At 48.3% G+C, this 24,749-nt stretch overlaps 1 protein-coding gene and 1 long non-coding RNA gene across 6 annotated transcripts; one reads left to right on the top strand and one right to left on the bottom strand.

Moving 5' to 3' along the window:
* Position 1: 1 nt before the first annotated feature.
* Positions 2–8,217, bottom strand: LOC125621690 (killer cell lectin-like receptor subfamily F member 1). 4 transcript variants are annotated; one of them, XR_012664987.1, is made up of 5 exons: positions 7,938–8,217; positions 5,584–5,745; positions 3,316–3,475; positions 1,999–2,111; positions 2–835 (listed from the first exon to the last, which is right to left on the bottom strand). XR_012664987.1 is itself a non-coding variant. In XM_048818826.2 (5 exons), exons 1-5 carry the CDS (start codon positions 7,960–7,962, stop codon positions 712–714), a joined length of 579 nt encoding a protein of 192 aa, XP_048674783.1. In that variant the 5' UTR covers positions 7,963–8,217; the 3' UTR covers positions 2–711. The 4 variants fall into 4 exon arrangements, 2 of the variants coding, with proteins under 2 accessions (XP_048674783.1, XP_048674784.1); XM_048818826.2 differs by having other exon boundaries at positions 3,321–3,475; XM_048818827.2 differs by having other exon boundaries at positions 2–2,111.
* An 11,233-nt stretch (positions 8,218–19,450) lies between these two features.
* Positions 19,451–24,547, top strand: LOC125621417 (uncharacterized). Of its 2 annotated transcripts, none has more exons than XR_012664984.1 (3): positions 19,451–19,596; positions 20,819–20,931; positions 23,641–24,547. It is a non-coding gene; the product is annotated as an uncharacterized LOC125621417 (long non-coding RNA). The 2 variants fall into 2 exon arrangements; XR_012664985.1 differs by having other exon boundaries at positions 19,451–19,601.
* Positions 24,548–24,749: the final 202 nt, after the last annotated feature.

Here is a 24,749-nt window from a genome sequence, read left to right as displayed (position 1 = left end):
ATGACGTTATCACAAACGTTTATTTTCCCGAAGAAGTGACCCGTGCTTCGCATCCAGGACACACAGACGGGGTCTGCAACAAGGACAAGGTGCTGCAGCCTGTAAAGGGTTAACAGGTCACATGGCTAGTTGGGGCAGCATATTAGAGGAAGCTGGGTTAAAGGGGAACGAAGTGGGGGTGGAAGTGGAGGTTCCCTGGGAATGGGGGCAGGGAAACAGGAGGGGAATTGCGAAGTGAGGTTTTGAGACTTAGCATTCTGGGGGGAAGGGGCTCCAAGCTGGGAGGGTTGGTCCCTACCTGCTCCCAGGCCCGTTCCAGCCCTCCGGGTCCCGTTCTTGCCCTCCACCTCCCAGGAGCATGCCAGTTATTCAGACTCACAATATTTCCATTGCGGGGGCACTAGCTCCCTGGCTTTGCCACCCCTGGGGGAAGGTGCGTGTCCTCTTTATTCCTGGGGGGGGCTGGAGTGGGGAAAACCTCTAGCAGTTATGGCCCAGTGCGTCACTGGGGTTGCTTTTCTTTAGTGGACAATAAAACCATTGACTTCGAAGGTGCAGATGTACGTCAGCTGGGGTCCCGGTCCCTTTGACTCCAGTATGGCGGATTCACACTCTGGCCCCAGATATGCAGCAATCTGATATTACATTTATAAGTAAACATACTTTCAGGGACTGAAGACTCTTTACTTCCCACATCAATCCTGCCATGGTCTATAGCAGGAAAGCTGCTTTCTGGCAGAGCCATTTTGATTCCGTGCTGCAGATTTCAAAATCAATCCTAGTCTTTCCTAACTGTCCACAGCTGTTCGCTTCAGCCTGACTTAATCTTGGGACCCTGTAGGATGAAGAAGAAAGTCACTGTCGGTTCGTTTCGATTGATTAACGAGCCTGTAGCAGCTCTTCCTTGTGGGACGTCAGATTGTGGTTTCTTCTTTCATCTCTGTATTTTCCCCACACAGCCCCGTTGTAGGAAATGGGTTGGTCCATTGCGGGTCCTGGAGAACCTTTGTCCGTGTTACCAAACCATAAGCAACACAATTGACCCCATTACGGGTGTAGCTTGGGTGTTCAGGCCACAAAAGCCGAGCCATCACCCATGCTTCTGGTCTGGCTCTTGCTCCTGCTAGAGGCAGCATGATAGATATTAGGAGTTTCTGCTAGTGGCTTTAAGCTGCTCTAGCTGCATCCTTTAGCTCCCACAGGAGTGATTTGTGCCTTTTAGGCACATAGGCCATGAGTTCAATACCTGCACCCCACCCAGGAATGTTGCATTGCCGAACCAATTAAAATACATGCCTTGTGGATACTAGCAGAACAAGACCCTTTACTTATACAGCCAGGAAAACACCCTCAGCACAGGGTTAGCCCCAAATACATTCTAGCCCTGCTTGCATCCTGCCTGCTACCTTTTATTTCTTCCCAGCTCACCTGTCCTATCGATGTCAGCAGCTATAGAGCTAAATAACCACTATAGGGCTGTCAAATCTTAGGAACGAAAAGGTGAAGTCCAGGGATTTCCCGATACACACCCCCAACTCCTCCATATATTTCAGTGGTCAGGTACTTAAGTGACTGACACTCTTTTGCTAGTCCTTTGCCACCCCCACGCCTTGGATTTCCAGTTCAACCTGGACGCAAACACACAACAAAGACGACAACTAGCCCCCCTCCCAATTTAAAATGCACTTTGCAGCTTGGTAAAGATACCGGGAGAGTGCATAATCTTGCTCAAAGTCCTAAACTGGACAGTTTCCACAAAGCATCACTGGTGCAAGGCTTAAGTAAGCCGCGGTTTGAGGAGTGGGCATCTAAAGCAGTCTTAGATTATCACGACAGCTGAGTCAACCGTGAAATCCGTTCCAGTGCCGTACATTGTGTCTCTCAACTGCTTCAAGTCCCAGAGGAGCTGGTGTGGGACACTCTGCATGGGCTGAACCGGCAAATTACATGGCAAGGCATTTTCTAAACATGAAATAGTAAAACTCGGGAGACACTCACAGTTCTTCACGGACAGGGGCACCGTCCGCCCAGGTCCACTTCCTCTGTGAAGAGTTGAATGTTAATCCAATCCAAACACTTTGACCAGCTGGTATGAGAGGCTGCAGGTAAGCCTGCAACAGAAGCGTCTGGCTGAAGGTATTGTTCTAGAAGTCTTTTATTTCTACCCCGGTGCTAGCAGCACATGGTATTAGACAGACCCCGAGATGCTGCAGTGCAGAAAAATCTAACGGCAATAAACCGGCACAACACGCTGTGCTAGAGAAAGTTGCTTGACTTCTCTGGGCCTCAATTTCCCCTTTGTAAAATTGGGATCACGAGCCTTTGTTTGATGGTCTGGTCTATTTGGATTGTACACTCTTTGGCTCAAGGACCATGTCTCCCGATGGGCACAGCCAGCTCCCCACAGAATGAGGCCCCCATCCTAATTGGGCCCCACCAGTTGTGCTACCTTAATGGAAATAAACGATGATGATGACATTATTATTCATAATAGATCTAGAATCAAAGCTCTCTGAGCTGCTGACCTGTCAACAAAATATCTGTAACTCACTGCTCGGGTTTGAACCACATTCTTACCCATTACCTTTTCATGGAGATGCTGGCAGGTACTTAGATAAGTATTGTTATTTGTGCTCTGGTAGAATTTAGGAACACAGGAATGGCCAGATGGGATCAGACGCAGGGTCCATCTAGCCCAGTGCCCTGTCTCCCACCGTGGCCGGCACTGGCTGCTTCATAGGAAGGCGTAAGAACCCCGCAATAGCAGACATAGGATGATCTCACCCCACACTGGTTCCCATCCTGATCTCTAGTAGACAGATTCTAGATCTCTAACAGATCAATGGCTTAAGCCCTGCAGCAGGAGGTTTACTATCCTGTACAAAGCTCTTCCAGCATTAACTGATGTCTCTGGATATTCATTATCCACATTAGCTTCCAATCTCTTTTTAACTTTTATTTTTGAGCCCCAATCAATTACCTGGGCCCCATTGTGCTAGGTCATGCAGTGGTTCTCGAACCGTGGGTCAGGCAGGATCCCAAAATGGGTTGCAACCCCATTTTAATGACTTGCTGTGGCCCGAGGGCTTCAGCCTGGGGCAGCGGTGCTCGGGCTCCGGCTCTCCCTATCTGGCCGGGGCAGGGGGACTTGGGCTCCAACTCCATCCCCACTCCCCCGCCCGGGGTCATGTAGTAATTTTTGTTGTCAGAAGGGGGTGATGCAATGAAGTTTGAGAACCGCTGTATAGCAACACGTAACAAAGAGAACAGAGACATGACGAATGGTTCTCTCTGTGCCCCTGACATAAAACGTACGTTACCATCTGTTCCTGGTCCTGGATCACCAACATTTGAGATCCCTTCCTTGAACAGTCATCACAACTCTTGTTCCAGGTCTCAGTCTCGTTCGACAGCCAGTAGCACTTGTCCCTGTGCAGCACCCACTCCCTGGGGCAGAGTTTGCACCTGGAGCCACCTGCGGGGGGGCAGTAGGAAGAGGCGGAGGTCATTAATGCTTCTGAAGTTTCTGAACTCTGGGGAATTCTTTCCCTCCAGGGGAAGGGGATGAGTGGAGTGGGAGGAGGTGGAGTAGGGGCGGGGCCTCACGGGAAGTTGTGGAGCAGGGGCGGGAACAGGTGGAGTGGGGGCGGGGCCTCAGGGCGGAGCGTGGGGTGGCATAGCCACCCGGAAAAATTAAAATCAGCACCCGTGGTTACAGTTTAAAGTGAGCAATAGCGGACCCTGGGGGGGTCCCTCGGGCCGTCCGGTTGAGAGGCAGGGTCTTCATCCCCAGTGCCTGGGCTGTCCGCTCCGCTCCAGTCTCTACTCCAGCAGATAAGCGTTTGTGGGTTCCCAAGCCAGGCTCAGGTAGCGTCTCTCCCTGAGGCCCCTTTGCACCAGTTCCCTGCCCAGCCGCTGCTGCTCCCCCATGAGCCCCCCACAGGCCTGCACCCAGCTGTGATGTCCGGCCGTCCCAGCTTGTTCCACATGTGGCTCTGCCCACAGTTCCTGGGGCTTCTCTCCTGCTGCCACGTGGCTCCCCCTTTTCAAACACAACCTGGCCACTTCCTGGGTCAGAACCTTTCCCCTTACCCGGGCAGGGGTAGGAGCAGCGCAATTTGGGGGATGTTATATAGTCCCTGCTTGGCCAAGAGGAAGGGGCTATACAGAGGTGAGGGGGCTGATGGGAGTTGTAATATCCTGCTTTGCAGCTCCATCACACTGCCCTCCCCTGGTAGCTGGCGTTGACTCTTTTATGGACCAGGAGTCCTTGTGGCACCTTAGAGACTAACCAATTTATTTGAGCATCAGCTTTTGCAGGCTACAGCTCACTTCATCGGATGCACGGAATGGAACATGTGGTATGAAGATATATATACATACCGAGAACCTGAAAAGGTGGACGTAGCCATCCCAAGTGTAAGAGGCTAATTAATTAAGATGAGTATCCAGTTCTGAGAGCTCATTCTTAATCTTTCCCTGTTTGCTGTAGAGGATGTTGATCAGGTGGTTTCGCAGTTTCTTTGGGAGCGTGTGGCACAAGCTCTCAGCATAGCCTGTGTGATACGTAGAGAGACCTGTTGCCATAACAACAGGCACGAAACCTGCAGCCTCCTCTCCACTGCCAGGGTGATCAACACCCCCACAACACCCCTTTCAAGATCCACGAGCCCGGCACAGGCCTGTCGCCACATGTGGTTTGTCTCATCCTGTGCCCTACACGCTGCATTCAAAAGAATGGGGGAAACCACACAATCGCTACGCTCTTGAATGAACTCACGCAGGAAAGTGATAAAAGACAAAAACACCACATCACCTGTTGGCGAACGCTTTTCACCGAGCGACTGCTCTATATCTGCCCTCTCTGTCCTTGTCCTCAAAGGAAACCAGCAGGACACCTTCAAAAGACGAGCCTGGGAGCTTAAATTCAAAACCTGGCTGAACACTAAAACCCCTGGTCTTCGTAAAGACACTGGATTTATGGTTTATTACAAGAAGCTGTAACTCTTTTTTGTCCTACGACTGCAGAGGTGTTAACCAACCACTTCACCTTGAACGGTCTCTTACAAGATGTGTTTACTTGTGCTCAACAATCTGTTCTGCCTGGCATTTAGCTGTGACACTCTGGGGATGTCTACGCTGCGATAAAACACCCACGGCTGACCTGTGCCAGCTGACTCAAGCCCAGATGTCTACGCCGTAATTTTATAGCCCCAAAGCCTGAGCCGAATGAGATCAAGTCAGCTAACATGGGCCAGCCCCAGGTGTTTTATTGCACTGTCGACATGCTCTCAAGAGTACCTTTCCCAGCCCCGAGGAAGAGCTCTGTGTAGCCCAAAAGCTTGTCTCTTTCACCAACAGAAGTTGGTCCAATAACAGATATCACCTCCCCTACCCTGTCTCGCCAGCCACCAGACAGAGGCGCATAGTTTACATTGAACCATTGAGTTGTACCAACACAGTGGATGTAGATGGGAGGGAGAAATCCTATAGACAGGTCCCCCACACAGCACAGTGGTGAATGGGTCAGACAGCAGTCCCTTAGATGCAGGTGTGACACGTGCCACAATGAACTGAGGTTACCTGCTGAGCTTATCTGGGCCGGATCACACAGACTCTGCTTCAGACGAAAAAACAAGTCCTCCAGGCTGGCGTTGCATTCTCTTCCACTTCCGGTTCCCTGAGTGACACCGTCGCTCTTCGAGGCCGGTCCTTCCTCCACTTTATTAGAGAAGCCCTGAAAAACTTCAGCACAGCATCCGTGGGAAGGATTGTTACTGCTTATTGCTTAGGAGAGACAGAGCGTGGGGTTGTGACAGATCAGTGACTCTGGCCTGGTCTACAGATAGACTTACACTGAACTAACTAAAGAGTTAGGATATAGTGTGGCTATAGTGATGCTGGTATAAAGGTAAATTTACAGGGAGCTGAAAGAAAAGAGGATTGGAGAGAAAGCAAGCTGGTTGAAAAATGAAAAAAAAAAAAAACCATCAAAGTTAGATTTGTTCTTCAAGTTTCCAAATGAACTATTTTTTTCATGGTTTGAATGTTTTCCATGAAAACGTTTGTTTTCAAATTTTTATTTTCCTCCCTTTTTTTTTTTTTCTTCATTTTTTCTCCTTCCCCCTTTTGCCTTTCCCCCCATTTTGCCACTGAATGCAACAGAACAAATGCTGGCCACGGTTTTCTCATTTTTCTGTTTGCCACCCTGTAAGTTTTCAAAAGTTGCAAAGTGAAAAGCAACGAAAAACGGAAAGAAAAAAAAACAACCCAACCCCCAAACCCTCAACAACGCAGGGCATTATCTGAGAGTGATTAGAAAAGGAAAAGGAGAAAGAGAAAAAAAAAGGTTAAAGAGGAAAGATGGAAAAAAACAGGATAAAAATGATAAATGAAAAAGGTCAGAAAAAATAATCTGAAAAATTTCATGAAAAAAATCAGCAAATGGATAAATGAAAAAGAATAAAAAAGGGGAGAGAGAAAAAAAAAACCCGAACAACCCACAAATGGGGAGAAAAAGGCTATTTTTTGTTTTGCTTTCAATTTCATCAAAAAGTTTTTAAAAACAGCGGGGAAATTGGGTTTTAAAAAGTCCTTTTTATATTAAAAATGTTTTGATCTGCTCTGGAGAAAGCCTCCTTCATTATGGCAGATGATGTGAGATTAATGCGCCAAGCCCACAGCTGCGTCTGGTCCATGTAACACTTTGCCCTGCCTGTTGGGGATGAGGACATATCACACAGTTCACCTGGCAGACAGACTGGATTTACAGCTGAACAAGAAAACGCATTATTTGTGTTACAGTAGCACTCAGAGTGATATTGGCCTTCTGCTGTGCTATGCAATGCAGACACACCCTCTGCCTTGAACACCTGACAGCACATAGACCAGACAGACAGAGGATAGGAGGGGAAGGGAGGCAGAAAGAGGGGAAATGAGATGCTAGAGATCACACAATAGAGGGGAAACTGAGGCATGGGGAGGGTCAGCATTTAATTGAACCGTGTTAACCCCAGAAAGGGAGAAGGGTCGAACTTAACTAGTGAGTCAGCTGGAAAGCTGGGGTCAGAAGGGCTCTCTATGGAGCAAAGAGTCACCAGGCAGGGGCCCTGGTACACTGCTCTGTAACAGAGCAGGCACCATTGGAAGTTAGCCCAGGAGGGGCTGAGGGTACCGCGATAGGCTCTGTTAGACTTACTGAGCCCCGAGACGGGGTGCCAGACCGAGACGTTACAGAGGGCACCGTGAGAAGCCACCACAGGTAATGTGAAACAGAGTGCAGGGGCAAACACGCCCGGCCGGCCCGGGTGCTCACGAGAGGTGAGTGGCCCCGTCACATAGGGCCGGAGCACTATCAACCTGCCTTCCATGTCCAAATCTAACTTCCTCTCCCTCATAATGTTGGGGTGCCCTTATCCTATAGGTTAACCTATTAACGCCATTTAACTCATTATCCTATACGTCCCCTGTTTCTCAAGCGAGTTTGTGGTTAGACATCTGCCCCATGATTCTATCCTAAAATGTCCCAGCCCAGTATCACTTCAATGTTGCGTGAGGTTCCAACTCCTGCTATTGTGGAAGCTGTTCCTAGTTCCCCGTTCATCTATGCCAAGGGCCACAGACCACTTCTACTCAACTATACTTATGCTAACTTACTTAAGCTCATGTCTGACAGGACACTGGCCTGTAGCTTCCTTGCGTTACTGCTGGATATAAGAAACGGCTAAGCGAGCTCTCTGGGCGACAGCCACTGCATCACACGCATGGCACGCACTCATTGTCCCCACAAAAAAATCCTCTGTTAAAATAACGTTAGGGGCTTTGATCTTACAAGCAGACGTGTCTTTACTCAAACGAGTAGCCCCGTTGACTTCAACATGGTGCATTTTGCCTGCAGGAGACTCACACAGCTGAATAAATGGCCTGGAGCGACTTACCCCAAGCACTCAGCACGGCTACCATCACCAGCAGGATGATGACCCCGGCGCACCCGACCTTCAGAACGACCCCATGCCAGCGCGGGCACTGAGGGGATTCTAGAACATTCCCTGTTTGATTAAATGTGAGGAAATTGGGTGGTTACCTGGTTACTTTGTCTTCTGAGAGCTCGCACAACGATGACCCACCTGGCTAACGAGGTGCTTACATAGCCCCCGTTGGTTGCAGTTTCAATTACCCCATGTACTATCAGTTACTCTGTTTAACATCCTATAGTGTCTTTATTACTACCCCATCCCCAACCTGCTTCTTTCTCATCCACCTATTATGCCTTGTCCATTATGTCTTGTCAATCCCTCCCATTTTACAGATGAAGAAACTGAAGCAGAGAGAGATGAAGGGTAAAAGTTTTTGCAGGAGCCTAAATGACTTTGGAGTCCAAGTCCTGTTGACTTTCAAAGTGACTTAGGAGCTTAAGCCTTATTGGTAGACAGTGGGACTTGGCTCCTGAGTCACTTTGAAAATGGGATTTATTGGCATTTTTGAAAACTTTACTGTTTAAGTGCCTAGCACAGGTTGTACAGGGAGTGCGTGGGAGAACACAGGTCTCTTCTCAAGTCTCACTCCAGTGTCTTAGGCACAAGGCCAGTGTTCCTTCCCCAAATTACATCAAGCCCCGACCAACCCAATGGTCAGGTTTTTCACACCCAAAGAGCAAACCATGCACCCTCAGTCTAAATCGCTTCTATCTGAGATGCAGGAAAACAACACAGAACAAACAAACAGAGACTGTCTATGAGAGAGAAACAACAAACCTATAAGTAGCCTGCGAATAAACCGGGTGAAATTTTCAATAGTTCCTAAGAGAGAGAGGCATCTACATCGAATTAAAAATCAACGAGATTTTGGTCTCTAAGGGCAAAATTTTTAAAGGTATTTACGAGCAAAGTGGGATATACAAAACAACCAGGTGCTTTTAAGACCCATTGAAATTAACGGGTGGTAGGAATCTAGGTGCTTTTGAAAATTCACCTACTCAAATAGTTTTAAAAATCCAGCCCTATGCCCCTTAAGTACCTTTGTTACCCTGTATCTTTCCCAAAAGAAAGTATAAAACATATTGTTACAAGAGTCTACTGCTACTCCAAATGTCTCTTCGCACTCACCAGCTATTAGAAAACTGGGATCCCAGCTAAAATCCTCCCAATTTTGGCAGCAAACTAGGCAATCAATCCCCACTTACTGTGAGCTTTAGATGAAGGTGACAGCCTGGCCCCAGGAAGGTTTAAATCAGCATACACTATCTCCCCAGCCATGGCATGTACCGGAGGAGGCAAAAACACCCACCCGATAGTGTTGTGCAAAGACAACTGTCTAGCTATGTATGAACTAAGCCAGCCGACACACCCAACGTCAGGAAGTAGCGTCATTCGGGGTGGCCACTGAATTTCTTTCCTATTGCTGCTCTGTGGTCTTCCCTCATAAATTAAGGTTGCTGGCTGAACATTCTCAGCCCAGGTGAACCTTAAATGCTACAGACCCGGAGGAACTTGGGCGACTGGAGTTACGATAAACACACTGACGCGTTGGCCTCTCGTGCCCCATGCTGCGTTGGCAGAAGCAGCTCTGAATGGTCCAGAGGCAAGAAATGGATGTGGTGATAAAGTTTCCAGTGGAAATTGGCGCCAGCGGGGCGGGCGGCCATCTTGAATCTAGAAATGGCCACCTACCCTTTTCCCCCACAGATTTGGGAGCATCAGATTCTTGCATTGGTATGTAGAGATGGAATAGCTTTGGTGAAGTCTCCTTTCCCGGTCTCTATGGCAATGCCCCCTGCTGCATTGTGAGGGTGGTGACTTTAACTTGGGATGCAAATTTCTGGTCGTAACAGCCAGAAAGTTAAATAATCAGGTTCCCAAGACCTCCCCAATGGGTAACAGATCCACAGTGTCCCATCTGTGCATCTTAATGGCCCCGTCACTATAGTATCTGAGCCCCTCATACTCATTTTATGCCCCTCTGAAACAGGGCAGTACTATGAGCCCTATTTCAAAGCGGGGAACTTGAGGCACAGAGACACCAAATGAGTTACCATAGCGGAGAAAGGACTTGCACACTGGTTGTCCACATTCTAGGCTCATGCGCTAACCGCTGGGGACCACCTTTCCTCAGAACAGCTTGTCAACCTCCTGATTGATTATTGACCAGTTGGTTGCAAAAACAGACGAACAAAAAACAGAAGCTGAATTTTTCATCCATTGCAGCAAACCCAGCCTCCTCCTCTGAACAGCAAATCAGCTACCAGCCGGATATCTGTGGTTTTGACCTTTTCTGGTAAGGAGATAGAAAACAGCAATGTTTTTTACACTGTTTTTCCTACAAAATGCTAAAACAGAGCTAAATAATCTTGGTAGGGGAATCGGCAAAATCAGATGAGATTGTTACCCCTTTTAGCCCCAGTGGTTACCCAATATTCAAGGCCTTGCAGATTGTTTTGGTTAAGAGAGACTGATGACGAGCAAGGGATGTCTTTGATTCAATCCTCTGTATTTACATAGCCTGTTCATGATATCCTGTTTTCCCAGAACCCAGCAAGAATCAAACAACAGGAGGAAGTTTCTTTATGCACAGTTCCAAGCCTCTTTCTGGCCCTCACTCTGCCCAAAAAGCTCTTTCACTTTGCTTGCTTTCAGGGACACATTTCCAGTCCTGATCTTGCTGTCTGCTTGGCTGCTGCTGCATGTTCCTACTCCCAGACACATCTCTCAATCGGCCAACGCTCACCAAAACCCATCCACACAAGCAACTCAGTTTCTGAGAGGCCTTGCATATGGCCTGTGTTTTGGATGGTGGCTCCTATTGTTTCAGCTATCTCACTCCAAGAAGAAGCTTAATTGCTTCTTACATTTATTCTGATTGAAGGGCAGCTATTGTCCCCACCAATTTCAATGAGGTTTCACCCAAACTCCATCAAAACAATATCCAATGGCTGGAAGTTGAAACTGTACAAATTCAGACTGAAAATAAGGTATACAATTTTAACAGTGGTTCAATTTACCAAAGGGCAGTTGTGGATTCCCATCACTGGAGATTTTTAAATAAGACTGGATGTTTTTCTATAATGCTCTAGTCAAACAGGAATTATTTTGGGAAAGTCCTACAGCCTGAGAGATGCAGGACATCAGACTAGATGATTCTGGTCACCCACTCTGGCCCGATAATCTAGGAATCTATAACATTTTAGATACTCAGTGTTGCCAGCTCATGAATTAATTGTGCAATATTTGGAGTGTTTCTTAAAACCCCAACTCCTGGAGTCATGTTATTCCTCAAGAATCTCAACTCTCATTTGAAAAAAGAAAGTAATTTTCTGGCCCTTATGGTTGGAGAGAAAAGCTTGAAGATGAGACCCCTAAATGCCAGAAGGCAAATAAACAGACCTATGCATTATTGTTTTTTTAAGTCTCCTCCTCTCGGTGCCTACTAGTTCCCGCAAAAGTTATGGGCTTGATGCGGGAACGCTGCTGGTGCGCTCGGACCTGTCATGCTGGCCAGCAGCGTCGCATTGTTTCCTCGTGCTCACGTCTGTCTGTCTGTATCCATCGATTGTCTCTTTTCTTATACTCTTTGAGGCAGGGACCATCTTTTGATCTGTGTCTGTACGACGCCTAACACAACTGGTCCTCCTCCACAACCGGGGGTATGTCTATACAGCAAACAAAAAAACAGTGCCAGTGAGTGGCAGAGCCCAGATCCCCTGACTCGGGCTTGTGCTACCGGCTAAAAATAACGGAGCAGACCTTCGGGCTCAGGACGGAATCTGGGCTCTGAGACCCCAGGTTGTTACAGCCTGAGCCCAAACATCCACACTGCTATTTTTAGCCCCGGGACTTGAGCACCGTGAAGCCGGGCTCTGAGACTCACATCCATGGGTCTTTTTTTGCAGTGTAGAAAATACTCCGGGGCTTCTAGGTTCTCCTGTAATACACCTAATGTAATACACCTAGAGTCCAACAGGACGGGGTGTGATCCATGACTGGGGGTTCTAGAGGCTTCCATAATAGACCCAATAATGTGCCATTGCGTGGTGGGGGCCCTGGTCCATGCCTAGGGCTCCTAGGTGCTATGGGACAATAGATAATTAATAATATCTGGGGCACAGGCGCCGACTGTGTGATTTTTCGGGGGGATGCTCAACCCCTGCTCCGCCCCAGGCCACGCCCCCCACTCCACCCCCTCCCTGCTTCTTCCTGCCCCGCCCCGCCTTTCCTGTCCTGTTCCGCCCCCTCCACCGAGCACTTCCTGCAAGCCATGGAACAGCTGACCACCAGCAGGCGCTGACCTGCAGGGCTGCCCCTGGGTGTAGAGCACCCAGTATTTCTCTCCATGGGTGCTCCAGCCCCGGAGCACCCACGGATTCGGTGCCTATGATCCAGGAGGTCAGACTTGATGGTCATAAAGGTCCCCTCTGGCCTTGAAATCTATGAAGCTATTAAATCATTCTCTGAAACACCCCAGGACAGCAGCAGACTGTGCCAGATCCAGGAGGCCCTCCTATCCCAGGAGCATTCAATTCATTCACAGACACATCTTAATGCCTAAGGCTCAGACACCTCTGTGCCTCACCGACAAAGCTCGATCCATTCTTCTAGGAAGCCAAAGCTCTTTCTGGTCCTGATCGTCAAGGCGCTCCGTGGCCTGGGCCCAGGATCTCCGAATGGGTCTACATCTCTGGGGTGAAAACCATGGGGGATAACTTTGGTCTTCTGGGCCGACTGGACTCTAAAATAAGGGGAAAGCTCACCCGTGCAGGAGACAGAACTCTCTCCAGACTGCCGTGAATTTTCCCAGGAACAAAGGACCTTCCCAAACCGCCCCACCTTCTGCTCCAAGGGCAAGGAGCGCCTCTTTGAGTGGCCTTCTCTAATTTAAATACATGACTCCGGTGCACCCAATTTTCCCCTTGGGGACAGGGTGAGAGAACAAACAAGTGTGACGGATGTTAGTCATGTTGCTTAATGCACGACTGGAAGATGCTCAAATGCTATGGTGATGAGCATGGTATAAGAACCTATATGGAATAGAACAGCATTTCTAGTCCCACGTATTGCTGAAACCCCTGGTCGTCTCCCCCCCTTCCCCCAGATGCATGTGCACTGGCAGATTTTGCTTTAAGCCAGAGCGATTTATTTTTAGAGCAGCCCCGAATTCTCCGGCTTCAGGCCTATTTATCTAATGGAAAATCTGCACCACAGAAGCCGCGAGGTGATGAAATGCTGCCTTGACCAGCGACTGGCTTCATTCTTTCTTTTCCTGTGTGATCTCAAGCCACTGCTGTTCTGCCTGCTTGCAAAAACGTGTCAAAAAAGTGCTCTGGTTTCAAACACTTTGCAAAGTACCCCCTGCACTCTGCATACTCTTGATAAACAGAACCATTGTGGTATAGGCCAAGGATGTTGTTGTGGGAGAGAAATCTACATAGGGCCTCAGAATGGTACAGCGAGTGAGAAAAAGGGGTGGGAGGGCTTGATTGGAGGAGATATGAGAGATAACTGGAGGAACCACAGGGATTATTAAGACCTAGAAACTAAAGGCCCAAGATTAGGGCTCCAGTTTCCAGAGTCATGTGATTAGAGCAGAATCTCAACCTTCATTTAAAAAAAAGAGTAGATCTATACCTCTCATGGCTGGGAAGAAAAGCTTGAAAAGGTGACCTGAGTGATGTGTGCAAGAGCTTGAGATAATTGCTCTGAGAGGAACTGCCCCAGGTGTAACGAACACTGAAATGTCTGCCTGAACCTGCAGAGAGCCTGAGCCAAGTGCGCTGAAAGGGGGGGGATCTGCAACGAGTTTAACACTGCCTTAGTCTGCAAAAGAGCCTCTGCTAATTGCTGTGAATGGGGGAAGTGACTCCAGTGTAACCAATGCAGGGATACCTGCCTGAGTTTGCAAAGAGCCTGAGTCAATCGCTCTCAAGGAAGAACTGCCCTGGTGTAACCGATGCTAGTGAAATATACAGGTGCTATGGAGACAGATTGCAGGCTTTGGCTATTTTTTACCTGTGCCTTTTCACTGATGAGGCTGAACTTACGTTTATTTTTTTATGCGCCTTATAATCATCCTGCATCTGAAGGAGCTGAAATCTCCAGCCTCATTAATACATCCATAGGACTATATCACCTGGGCCAGATTCTCAGCCCTCTATATGGCTCCTTCATGCCACTGCAACAGCGCAAAGTGTCCGTCCATCAAGTTGCCCCTCCTGTGCAGCTGAGAATACGTTGGCATGGGGGAGCCAGTGGCTGGCAAGAGGAAGAATGGTCCAGTAATGAAGTTGTTAGTGTAGAACTTCAGGAATCTGCGTTCAATTCCCTGCTCTGACACATGCTTCCTGTGTAACCTTGGGTGAGTCACTTAGCCTCTCTGTCTCTCCATTCCCAATCTGTAAAATAGAGAAAACAGCATTGTCCTACATCACAGGGGTGTTGTGAAGAGAAATACAACAGAGATTGTGAGATACTCATAACAGTACCATAGGCAGAGCGGGCATATATGTCTCTATTCCCCTTGGCACAGGGGGTGATATAGGGGCTGTGGAGATGTGGCCAGAGAGCTGATACATTCTGCGGCATTCTGGTGATCTCCAACTGACATAATGACTTCTTAGATCCCATTCGCTGCCTGGTTTGAGCCAGAACATAAGAACAGCCATACTGGGTCAGACCAAAGATCCATCTAACCCAGTATCCTGTCTTCTGACAGTGGCTAATGCCAGGTGCTCCAAAGAAAATGAACAGACCAGGTAACCATCAAGTGATCAATCCCCTATTGCTCATTCCCAGCTTCCAGCAAACAGAAGCTAGGACACCATTCCTGCCCATCCTGGCTAATACCCATTGATGGACCTATCCTCCATGAATTTATCTAGTTCTTTTTTTAACCCTGTTATAGTCTTGGCTTTCACAACATCCTTTGGCAAGGAGTTCCACAGGTTGACTGTGCATTATATGAAGAAATACTGCCTTTTGTTTGTTTTAAACCTGCTGCCTATTCATTTCATTGGGTGACCCCCAGTTTCTGCACTGGAGAAATGCCCTGATTTCAGCCATGCCTGTAGCTGGCACAATGCAAACCATGTGGGAAGGCAGCCTCTGGGTCCGTAGAGTATGAAGGTGGCATGTTTGCAGAAGATCTTTAAAAAAATATTTTCCCAGATCTTTTATAAGAAGCGGGGGAAAGGTTTTTAGTTCCACCCCCTCTTTCTCTAGCTTTCTCCCCTTCTCTTTTTCCTCCTTTTTCAGAGGTAAAATGGTAAAAAGATAAAACAAGAGAGAGAAAGGGGAGGGAAAAAGCAGAAAAGAACCTATTTTTGTCAAATAACTGCAAACATTTTCGAAGAAATGAACATTTCCCATGAAGATTTGCAACTAGAAAAAAAGCCACTTTCTGTTCAAAAATGTTTCTGAATCACAAACAGGGGCACTGAATACGTCTGACACCAGAGCGCCACTCAGCTGGACCTGAGAATTGGGCAGCATGTTTCGACCCACAAATCTAAATTTCCTGTGTGGTTTCACAATCCCAAGAAGCTGCCAGGACTTCTTGTAAAGGCTGGTCAGTTTCACTCTTGTGTGCGCACTTAGTTCTTATTTCAATCTGTTTGCTCGAAGATGCAGCTCCGCTGAGTTTGGGGAAGATGGAGGACGACGAAGGTTACACGGTACTGAACCTCCGGCCGAAGAGGGGAAACTCAGCCAGTCCGTCTCCAGATGGACGCCAAGGTATTGACGTAGAATGTCTTCAGTTTGAGACATACCGCCATTGAGATCTGGATTTTTATGCCAGAGATTTCAAGGAGGGAATGAGTAGAAAGCATTTTCCCTGGATATGAGAGCTGTCCGGTCTAGTGAGTAGGAGAACTGGGTTCTAATCCTGGATCTGTGATCTTGGGCATCTCCAATGACTGTACAGAAATACTCTGTAGTAGAAGGAGGCCCCATCTGAAAAAACTGTTACTTGAGTCTGGACTCTGGCATTGCTGGTGCTCGATGTGCAGTTATTATTCTGGTATTGAAGAAATCCTCTTCTCAGGTCAGAGTTAGGTTTGCAGATTTCCAGTATTTCCCACTGAAATAATTTTGCAAGCTAATTTTTTCAAACTCAATTTAAATGACAGTCTTACCGACCTGCCGCTGGAGCTGACAAGAGCATTTGTTATTGTTGTTATTATTTCATCTTTGTTTTTCAATAGCGCCTAGAGACCCCATCCATGATCGGGACCCTTTTGTGCCAGGTGCTGTACAGACATATAACCAGAAACAAGTCCCTCCCCTAAAGTATTTACAGCCTAAAGAGAGGATAGTGGACAATGAGACTTGAGATTCTCCTCGGTTCCAATCCCATGCTCATCACCACAGTGTCGGAGATTGAGTGAAGTTGCTTGGGCTGATGCCAGGAATCTGTGGCCCGGCAAGGAATTAAACCCCGATCACCACTGTCATCTGCCAACATGCCAGTTGGCTGCAGGGAGAATTTTGGAACTAAGATTCAGGGCTGACAACATCTACTCCTGCTCTAGCATCTTTCCTATTCAAAGCACTTTGCTGGAGTTAACTAATTAGCTATGTTTCACTAAATCTTTCATTTTCCAGAGTCTCCTACGAGTGCCCATTGTTACAAAATCGCCCTAGGAGCTTTGGGGGCCTGTTGTATCATACAGACGTTAGTGATTGCGCTGGGCGCTTGGGGTAAGTGTCCAGGATCCCAACTAATCTTTTAACTCTATCGAATCCAATCTGTTTTAGGTAGATTTCTAGAGTCTCTCACCCTAGCTAAGCACCAATATAACTAGGCTTGGCAGATTTCATTTCTTTTTTTTTTTTTTTGTATAACTTCAACAAATAATATCAGTGTTTATTTTTAAACACTTTTTTTTCTATTTTTATCAAGTCAAACTTTCAAAATTACGGGTTTTAAGCTTTTTTGTGTTTGTATCTATTTCAATTTTCATGGGTGTGGGAGATTATGGGGAGGTAGGACAACAGTGGGCAGACAATAACTATTTACTGACAGCGGATGTTGAGAGTCTAACAGTTAAAGCTTTATAATTAGTCTACAAAAGAGCCTCTGCCAATTGCTCTGAGCGGGGGAAGGGCCTCAAGTATAGCTGATGCAGGGATAACTGCCTGAGTCTGCAAAGAGCCTGAACCAACAGCTCTGAGAGCCATAATGTAACTGATGCAGTGACCTAGTGAAATAAACGGCTTCTATGGAAACAGACTGTGAGCTTTGGCTATTTTTCACCTGTGCCTTTTCACTGATGAGTCTGGAGTTACGTTTGGAACCAATGTACTGAACTAGTATAAGCCCCAAATGTGGATGTAGTTATACCAATATAAAAGTGTTTACATTGCTGTGAATTAACTAGTATAAACACTCGAGTGTCAGTATAATTGTGCGCACAATAGGGGCCGCATTGGGTTAAAAGAGAGTTAATCAAAAACAAGATAAGCAACTCTTAAGCCTTTTGCACTAATTTAAAAACTGATTAAGTTAAACTGGTGCAAGTCTGAGTGTCAGCCAAGCCAGACTCTCTCACAAGTCTTGGGAGACAGGCCAGTCCTTGCCTACAGACAGCCCCGCAACCTGAAGCAAATACTCACCAACAACCACATACCACACAACAGAACCACTAACCCAGGAACTTATCCTTGCAACAAAGCCCGTTGCCAATTGTGCCCACATATCTATTCAGGGGACACCATCACAGGGCCTAATAACATCAGCCACACTATCAGAGGCTCGTTCACCTGCACATCCACCAATGTGATATATGCCATCATGTGCCAGCAATGCCCCTCTGCCTTGTACATTGGTCAAACCGGACAGTCTCTACGTAAAAGAATAAATGGACACAAATCAGATGTCAAGAATTATAACATTCATAAACCAGTCGGAGAACACTTCAATCTCTCTGGTCATGCAATCACAGACATGAAGGTCGCTATCTTAAAACAAAAAAACTTCAAATCCAGACTCCAGCGAGAAACTGCTGAATTGGAATTCATTTGCAAATTGGATACTATTAATTTAGGCTTAAATAGAGACTGGGAGTGGCTAAGTCATTATGCAAGGTAGCCTGTTTCTTCTTGTTTTTTCCTACCCCCCCCCCCCCCCCCGATATTCTGGTTTAACTTGGATTTAAACTTGGAGAGTGGTCAGTTTAGATGAGCTATTACCTGCAGGAGAGTGAGTTTGTGTGTGTATGGGGGTGGGGGGGATGTGAGAAAACCTTGATCTATGCAGGAAATAGCCCTACTTGATTATGTAAAGAGTTGTCACTTTGGATGGGCTAGCACCAGCAGGAGAGTGAATTTGTGTGGGGGGTGGAGGGTGAGAAAACCTGGATTTGTGCTAGAAATGGCCCACCTGTTGATCACTTTAGATAAGCTATTACCAGCAGGACAGTGGGGTGGGAGGAGGTATTGTTTCATATTCTCTGTGTGTATATAAAGTCTGCTGCAGTTTCCACGGTAAACATCTGATGAAGTGAGCTGTAGCTCACGAAAGCTCATGCTCAAATAAATTGGTTAGTCTCTAAGGTGCCACAAGTACTCCTTTTCTTTTAGCCAAGCCAGAGTCACTCCTCCATCACTGATCTATCACAACCCTGTGCTCTCAGTGTTCCCATCCCTGACTGTCTGTTACAGGATGTTGTTACAAAGTTTGTCAGGGCCCCTGTTTGAAAGGAAACCCCGCAGAAAGCGATGGTGTCACTCAGGGAACCAGAAGTGGAAGAGAATGCAACGCCGACCTGGAGAACTTGTTTTTTCGTCTGAAGCAGAGTCTGTGCAATCCGGCCCAGATAAGCTCAGCAGGTAACCTCAGTTCACTGTGGCCCACTTCACACCTGCATCGCAAAGGGCATGCTGCCTGGCCCACTCACCGCTGTGCTGTGCTGTGTGAGCCCTGGGTATAGGAATACTCCCCCCCAACTACATTCACATTGATGGCATAACTCACTGGTTGGGTGTGAGCTATGGGTGTCTCTCTCTAGTGGCTGTTCCACATAAAGGATAGGAGTCTACAACTGCTACTAGCTGAGGGAGCTGCTTCTTTAGTCCAAGTGAGTGTGCTTTTAGCGTTCAATTTCTGTTGAGGACTGATATGGCGGGGTGTCACGCTGGACTATTCAACGAATCCCTCCCATTCAGCAGCACCAGGCACTAAAGACTTGTTCTGTTTCCTCTGCTGCAATGCACTGTGTCTTTAATGTTTTCTCGGCAGTGGTTTACTGACAAATAACCTGATTTCAGCTCAGGGAATTGGGAGGGTGGTGGGTTAGCCAGGAGGGGAGAGCAGGCCAGCCCACAGGAAAGGCTGCAGGGTCTAGCTCTGGGAGATTTGTCTGACTCTGCAGTTGACTGGAGGGAAAGAATCCCTCAGTGTTCAGAAACTTCAGAAGCATTAATGACCTCCGCCTCTTCCCACTGCCCCCCCGCAGGTGGCTCTGGGTGCAAACTCTGCCCCAGGGAGTGGGTGCTGCACAGGGACAAGTGCTACTGGCTGTCTAAAGAGACTAAGGCCTGGAGCAAGAGCCGTGATGACTGTTCAAGGAAGGGATCTCAAATGTTGGTGATCCAGGACCAGGAACAGATGGTAACGTACGTTTTATGTCAGGGGCACAGAGAGAACCGTTCGTCATGACTCTATTCTCTTTGTTACGTGTCTCTATACAGCGGTTCTCAAACTTCATTGCATCACGACCCCCTTCTGACAACAAAAATTACTACATGACCCCGGGCGGGGGAGTGGGGATGGAGTTGGAGCCCAAGTCCCCCTGCCCCGGCCAGATAGGGAGAGCCGGAGCCCGAGCACCGCTGCCCCAGGCTGAAGCCCTCGGGCCACAGCAAGTCATTAAAATGGGGTCGCAACCCATTTTGGGATCCTGCCTGACCCACGGTTCGAGAACCACTGCATGACCTAGCACAATGGGGCCCAGGTAATTGATTGGGGCTCAAAAATAAAAGTTAAAAAGAGATTGGAAGCTAATGTGGATAATGAATATCCAGAGACATCAGTTAATGCTGGAAGAGCTTTGTACAGGATAGTAAACCTCCCGCTGCAGGGCTTAAGCCATTGATCTGTTAGAGATCTAGAATCTGTCTACTAGAGATCAGGATGGGAACCAGTGTGGGGTGAGATCATCCTATGTCTGCTACTGCGGGGCTCTTATGCCTTCCTATGAAGCAGCCAGTGCCGGCCACGGTGGGAGACAGGGCACTGGGCTAGATGGACCCTGCGTCTGATCCCATCTGGCCATTCCTGTGTTCCTAAATTCTACCAGAGCACAAATAACAATACTTATCTAAGTACATGCCAGGCATCTCCATGAAAAGGTAATGGGTAAGAATGTGGTTCAAACCCGAGCAGTGAGTTACAGATATTTTGTTGACAGGTCAGCAGCTCAGAGAGCTTTGATTCTAGATCTATTATGAATAATAATGTTGTCATCATCATCATCATTGTTTATTTCTATTAAGGTAGCACAACTGGTGGGGCCCAATTAGGATGGGGGCCTCATTCTGTGGGGAGCTGGCTGTGCCCATCGGGAGACATGGTCCTTGAGCCAAAGAGTTTACAATCCAAATAGACCAGACCGTCAAGCAAAGGCTCATGATCCCACTTTTACAAAGGGGAAACTGAGGCCCAGAGAAGTCGAGCAACTTTCTCCAGCACAGCGTGTTGTGCCAGTTTATTGCCGTTAGATTTTTCTGCACTGCAGCATCTCGGGGTCTGTCTAATACCATGTGCTGCTAGCACCGGGGCAGAAATAAGAGACTTCTAGAACAATACCTTCAGCCAGACGCTTCTGTTGCAGGCTTACCTGCAGCCTCTCATACCAGCTGGTCAAAGTGTTTGGATTGGATTAACATTCAACTCTTCTCAGAGGAAGTGGACCTGGGCGGACGGTGCCCCTGTCCGTGAAGAACTGTGAGTGTCTCCCGAGTTTTACTATTTCATGTTTAGAAAATGCCTTGCCATGTAATTTGCCGGTTCAGCCCATGCAGAGTGTCCCACACCAGCTCCTCTGGGACTTGAAGCAGTTGAGAGACACAATGTACGGCACTGGAACGGATTTCACAGTTGACTCAGCTGTCGTGATAATCTAAGACTGCTTTAGATGCCCACTCCTCAAATCGCGGCTTACTTAAGCCTTGCACCGGTAATGCTTTGTGGAAACTGTCCAGTTTAGGACTTTGAGCAAGATTATGCACTCTCCCGGTATCTTTACCAAGCTGCAAACTGCATTTTAAATGGTGGGTGGGCGCTAGTTATCTTTCTGTGTATTTGCCTCCAGGTTGACCTGGAAATCCAAGGCATGGAGGTGGGGGGAGGCAAAGGACAAACAAAAGAGGGTCAATCACTTAAGTGCCTGACCACTGAAATATACTTGTCCTAGACAAAAGCCTGTCTGTGCATTTCACGCTTCACAACTGCCTAGGGTTGCCAACTCTCCTGGACGCCATTGATGCAAAGGGGGACGCTGTTGCGGCAAAATGGCGTCCGGTCCGGGAGAGTTGGGAACCCTACAACTGCCCCATGTGCCCTGAGAATGTGAAACAGTCACCCGGGACTGGAGGCTCTGACCTTCGGTACACTACTGGCAGAGGGTGTGTTTAAACTACTCGCGCAAGTTGCAGGTTGCTAGGGCGGGTGGGCTGAGGGGCTCCACTTCCAAGAAGGGGTGGCAGACTGAGCGTGGGGGTGTCCAGGAAATGTGCCAGCAAGGCCAAGGGAGAAAACAGACCTGCAGCCTGCTGCATAGGCGCTGACTTCCCCTCTTTCCCCTGGGCGCTCAACGCCCCCCATCCCCGTCCCCAGCCCCACTCCACCCCTTCCATGAGGCCCTACCCCTGCCCCACCAGCATCTCTGCCCTTTCCCTCATTCAACCAATGGCACAGTTGCATTCAAATTAGCTGTAGAATAATCATGGTGATTGGCCGTCGTCACCTCTGAGATCACAACGGTCTAGGACTCTTGGCATGACACCGCTACATGCCTTGCTGTCCCAGGGTGTAATTTGTCCTAATGGCTGAGAACTGAAAAATTGGACCGTAGCCATGAACAAACGACAGCGAGGGTTGGACTGGGTGACTTTCTGACCAGAAAGAGCTCTGAGCCATGCACGTAGCTGTCTCCATCACTGCACAGTGACGCTATAGCCATCCAGGCTTCAGTGTGAAGACAGACCATCCTGGAGCCTTACGATAGAGATTGTGAGTGATAATGCGAGGGTAAAATTCAAGTCAGAACAAAAAGAGGCAAAAGGAAAAGAAAAATACAAAGCAAAACATTTCAACCTTAGCAAAATACCAAGAATCTCAACGAAATCGATACAGTCCCACGGGACATTTCAATTCCGTCAGCATTTTCCAATGGGAAAACGTCCCCTTGGAAAAAATTTGGCCTGCTCCTCATAATAAGCCGTATCGCAGATACACTAGTAAAGCATGTCTAAGCGGGCAACATCCTCATTTGTGAATTAACACAGGCCTTACGATGACAGCGTTCCTTTGGGCTTCTTTGCCTAGTAATAGGGTGACCAGACGTCCCGAGAAAATCGGGACGGTCCTGATTTTTAGTTCTTTGTCCCGCGTCCCGACCGATGCACGGTCGGGACACCATTTGTCCCGATATCAAGGCTCTGGCTGCTCTTTATTTTTTTTGACGCTTCGGCAACTCCGCTCCGGCGGTTTTTTTGCTTCCCCCACGTGTCTCGGTATTTTGTCCGTTTCATCTGGTCACCCTACATAGTAACTAGAACTGAAAGGACTCAAAAACATAGCAGTAATTTACTGATTTAAGCTAAATTCAAGGAAGGCCTTCTTAGCAGGGCCGTCCTTACCCATACGCAAAGTACGCAGCTGGGTCGGGCACCAGGAAATTTGGGGCACCAAATTTCCTGGTGCCCTGTGCAGCTGAGTGCTACTCCAGGGCCTGCCCTGCCTCTTCCTGCTCCTGCTCTGCCCCAGCCCCGCCCCTGAGGACTGCAGCAAGGGTCAGGCCTGCACTCACTTGCGGGAAGTGCAGCGACCTGGCTCCAGCCACGCCGCTGGTGAGTGCTGGGGGGAGGTTCCCCCGTTCCCCAAGGTAGCCCTGCCCCCCCGACGGAGGCCTGGGGCCCCACACCCCTCCCCCATGGAGGGGGGGCTGCATAGGGCCCCAGAATAGCTAGGGACAGCCCTGCTTCTTAGTCCTCAATAAAAGAGTCCCCAGGCAGACTTGCAGCAAGGTGTGAATGACAACTAATATCCTTATTTCCGTTCCAGTTCCTGTGTAGACAGGCCCTGGGTTGTTAAACTGAAGCGGTCAGGGCTCGAGTAGCAGGGCTGTACTTTCGCTTTCAGGACCAGATTGTCTCTCTTCGGCACAGAGCTACACTGGGTGTACTACAGAGCTGAGTCCCCCGGGGGTGCACCAAGATGGGCATACTGGGGTCGTGTTGCTTAAGGTTTGGTAACATGGACATGGGCTCTCCAGAACCCCATCTGACCAACCCATTTCCCAAAATGGGTCTGTGGGGGAAAATACAGAGATGAAAGAAGAAACCATAACCTGACACCCCCCGAGGAAGAGCTGCTACAGGCTCGTTCATCCACCTAAACAAACTGACTGTGACTTTCTGCTTCATTTCACAGGGTCCCAGCATTAAGTCAGGCTGAAGCGAACAGCTGTGGACAGTTAGGAAAGACTAAGATTGAGTCTGAAATCTGCAGCAGTGAATTAAAATGGCTCTGCCAGAAAGCAGCTTTCCTGCTATAGACTGCGGCACGACTGAGCGGGAAAGTAAAAGGCCTTCAGTCTCTGAAACATCTACAGTATTTTCAGCTTTACTTATAAATATAATGTGGGATTGCTGCACATCTGGGGCCAGAGCCCAGGCTGGTGTGAATCAGCCACAGCTCCACCAGAGACAAGAGGGCCAGACCCCCAGCTGACGTGCATCTGTGCCTTTGCCCACTAAAAAAAAAAAAGCAAATCCACCCACTGGGCCCTAATTGCCAGAGATTTTCCCCACTCCAGCCCCCCAGGAATAAAGAGGACACGCACCTCCCCCAGGGGTGGCAAAGCTGGGGAGCTAATGCCCCCGCAAGGGAAATATTGCAACCTTGCACAATTGGCGCACAACTTGGGGGGCTGGAGGGTAAGAGTGGGACCAAGAAGGCTGGAACGGGCCTGGGAGCAGATAGGGACCAACCCTCCCAGCTTGGAGCCCCTTCCCCCCAAAATACTAAGTCTCAGAACCTCCCTTCACAATTCCTTCCTATCTCCCTGCCCCCATTCCCAGGGAACCTCCACTTCCACCCCCACTTTGTTCCCCTTTAACCCAGCTTCCTCTAATATGCTGCCCCAACTAGCCATGTGACCAGTTAACCCTTTACAGGCTGCAACGCCTTTCCCTTGTTGCAGACCCCATCTGTGTGTCCTGGCTGGATGCATTGAACGTTCACTTCTATGGGAAAATAAACTTTTGTAAAAACATTATGTTGCTGTCCAGATTTTTATTTATTTACTGCTAATATTGTGAAGTGGGACAGAGGCCCTGAGACCAGGGCCTCATTGTGCTGGGCGCTGCCCAGACACACAGCGAGAGACAGTCCCTGCCCCAGCTGAGATCAGGGCCTCATTGTGCCGGGCGCTGCCCAGACACACAGCGAGAGATAATCCCTGCCCCGTAGAGTTTACAGTTCAAGATTCGGACAATGTAAACAGCGACACACATGCTTATCACTAAGTGTGTGCTTAA

This window comes from Caretta caretta, chromosome 14 (assembly GCF_965140235.1).
Source record: "Caretta caretta isolate rCarCar2 chromosome 14, rCarCar1.hap1, whole genome shotgun sequence".
In the NCBI taxonomy this organism is placed as follows: domain Eukaryota; kingdom Metazoa; phylum Chordata; order Testudines; family Cheloniidae; genus Caretta; species Caretta caretta.
The sequence above is the reverse complement of the archived record's forward strand: the minus strand, read 5'-3'. Positions and strand labels throughout refer to the sequence as shown.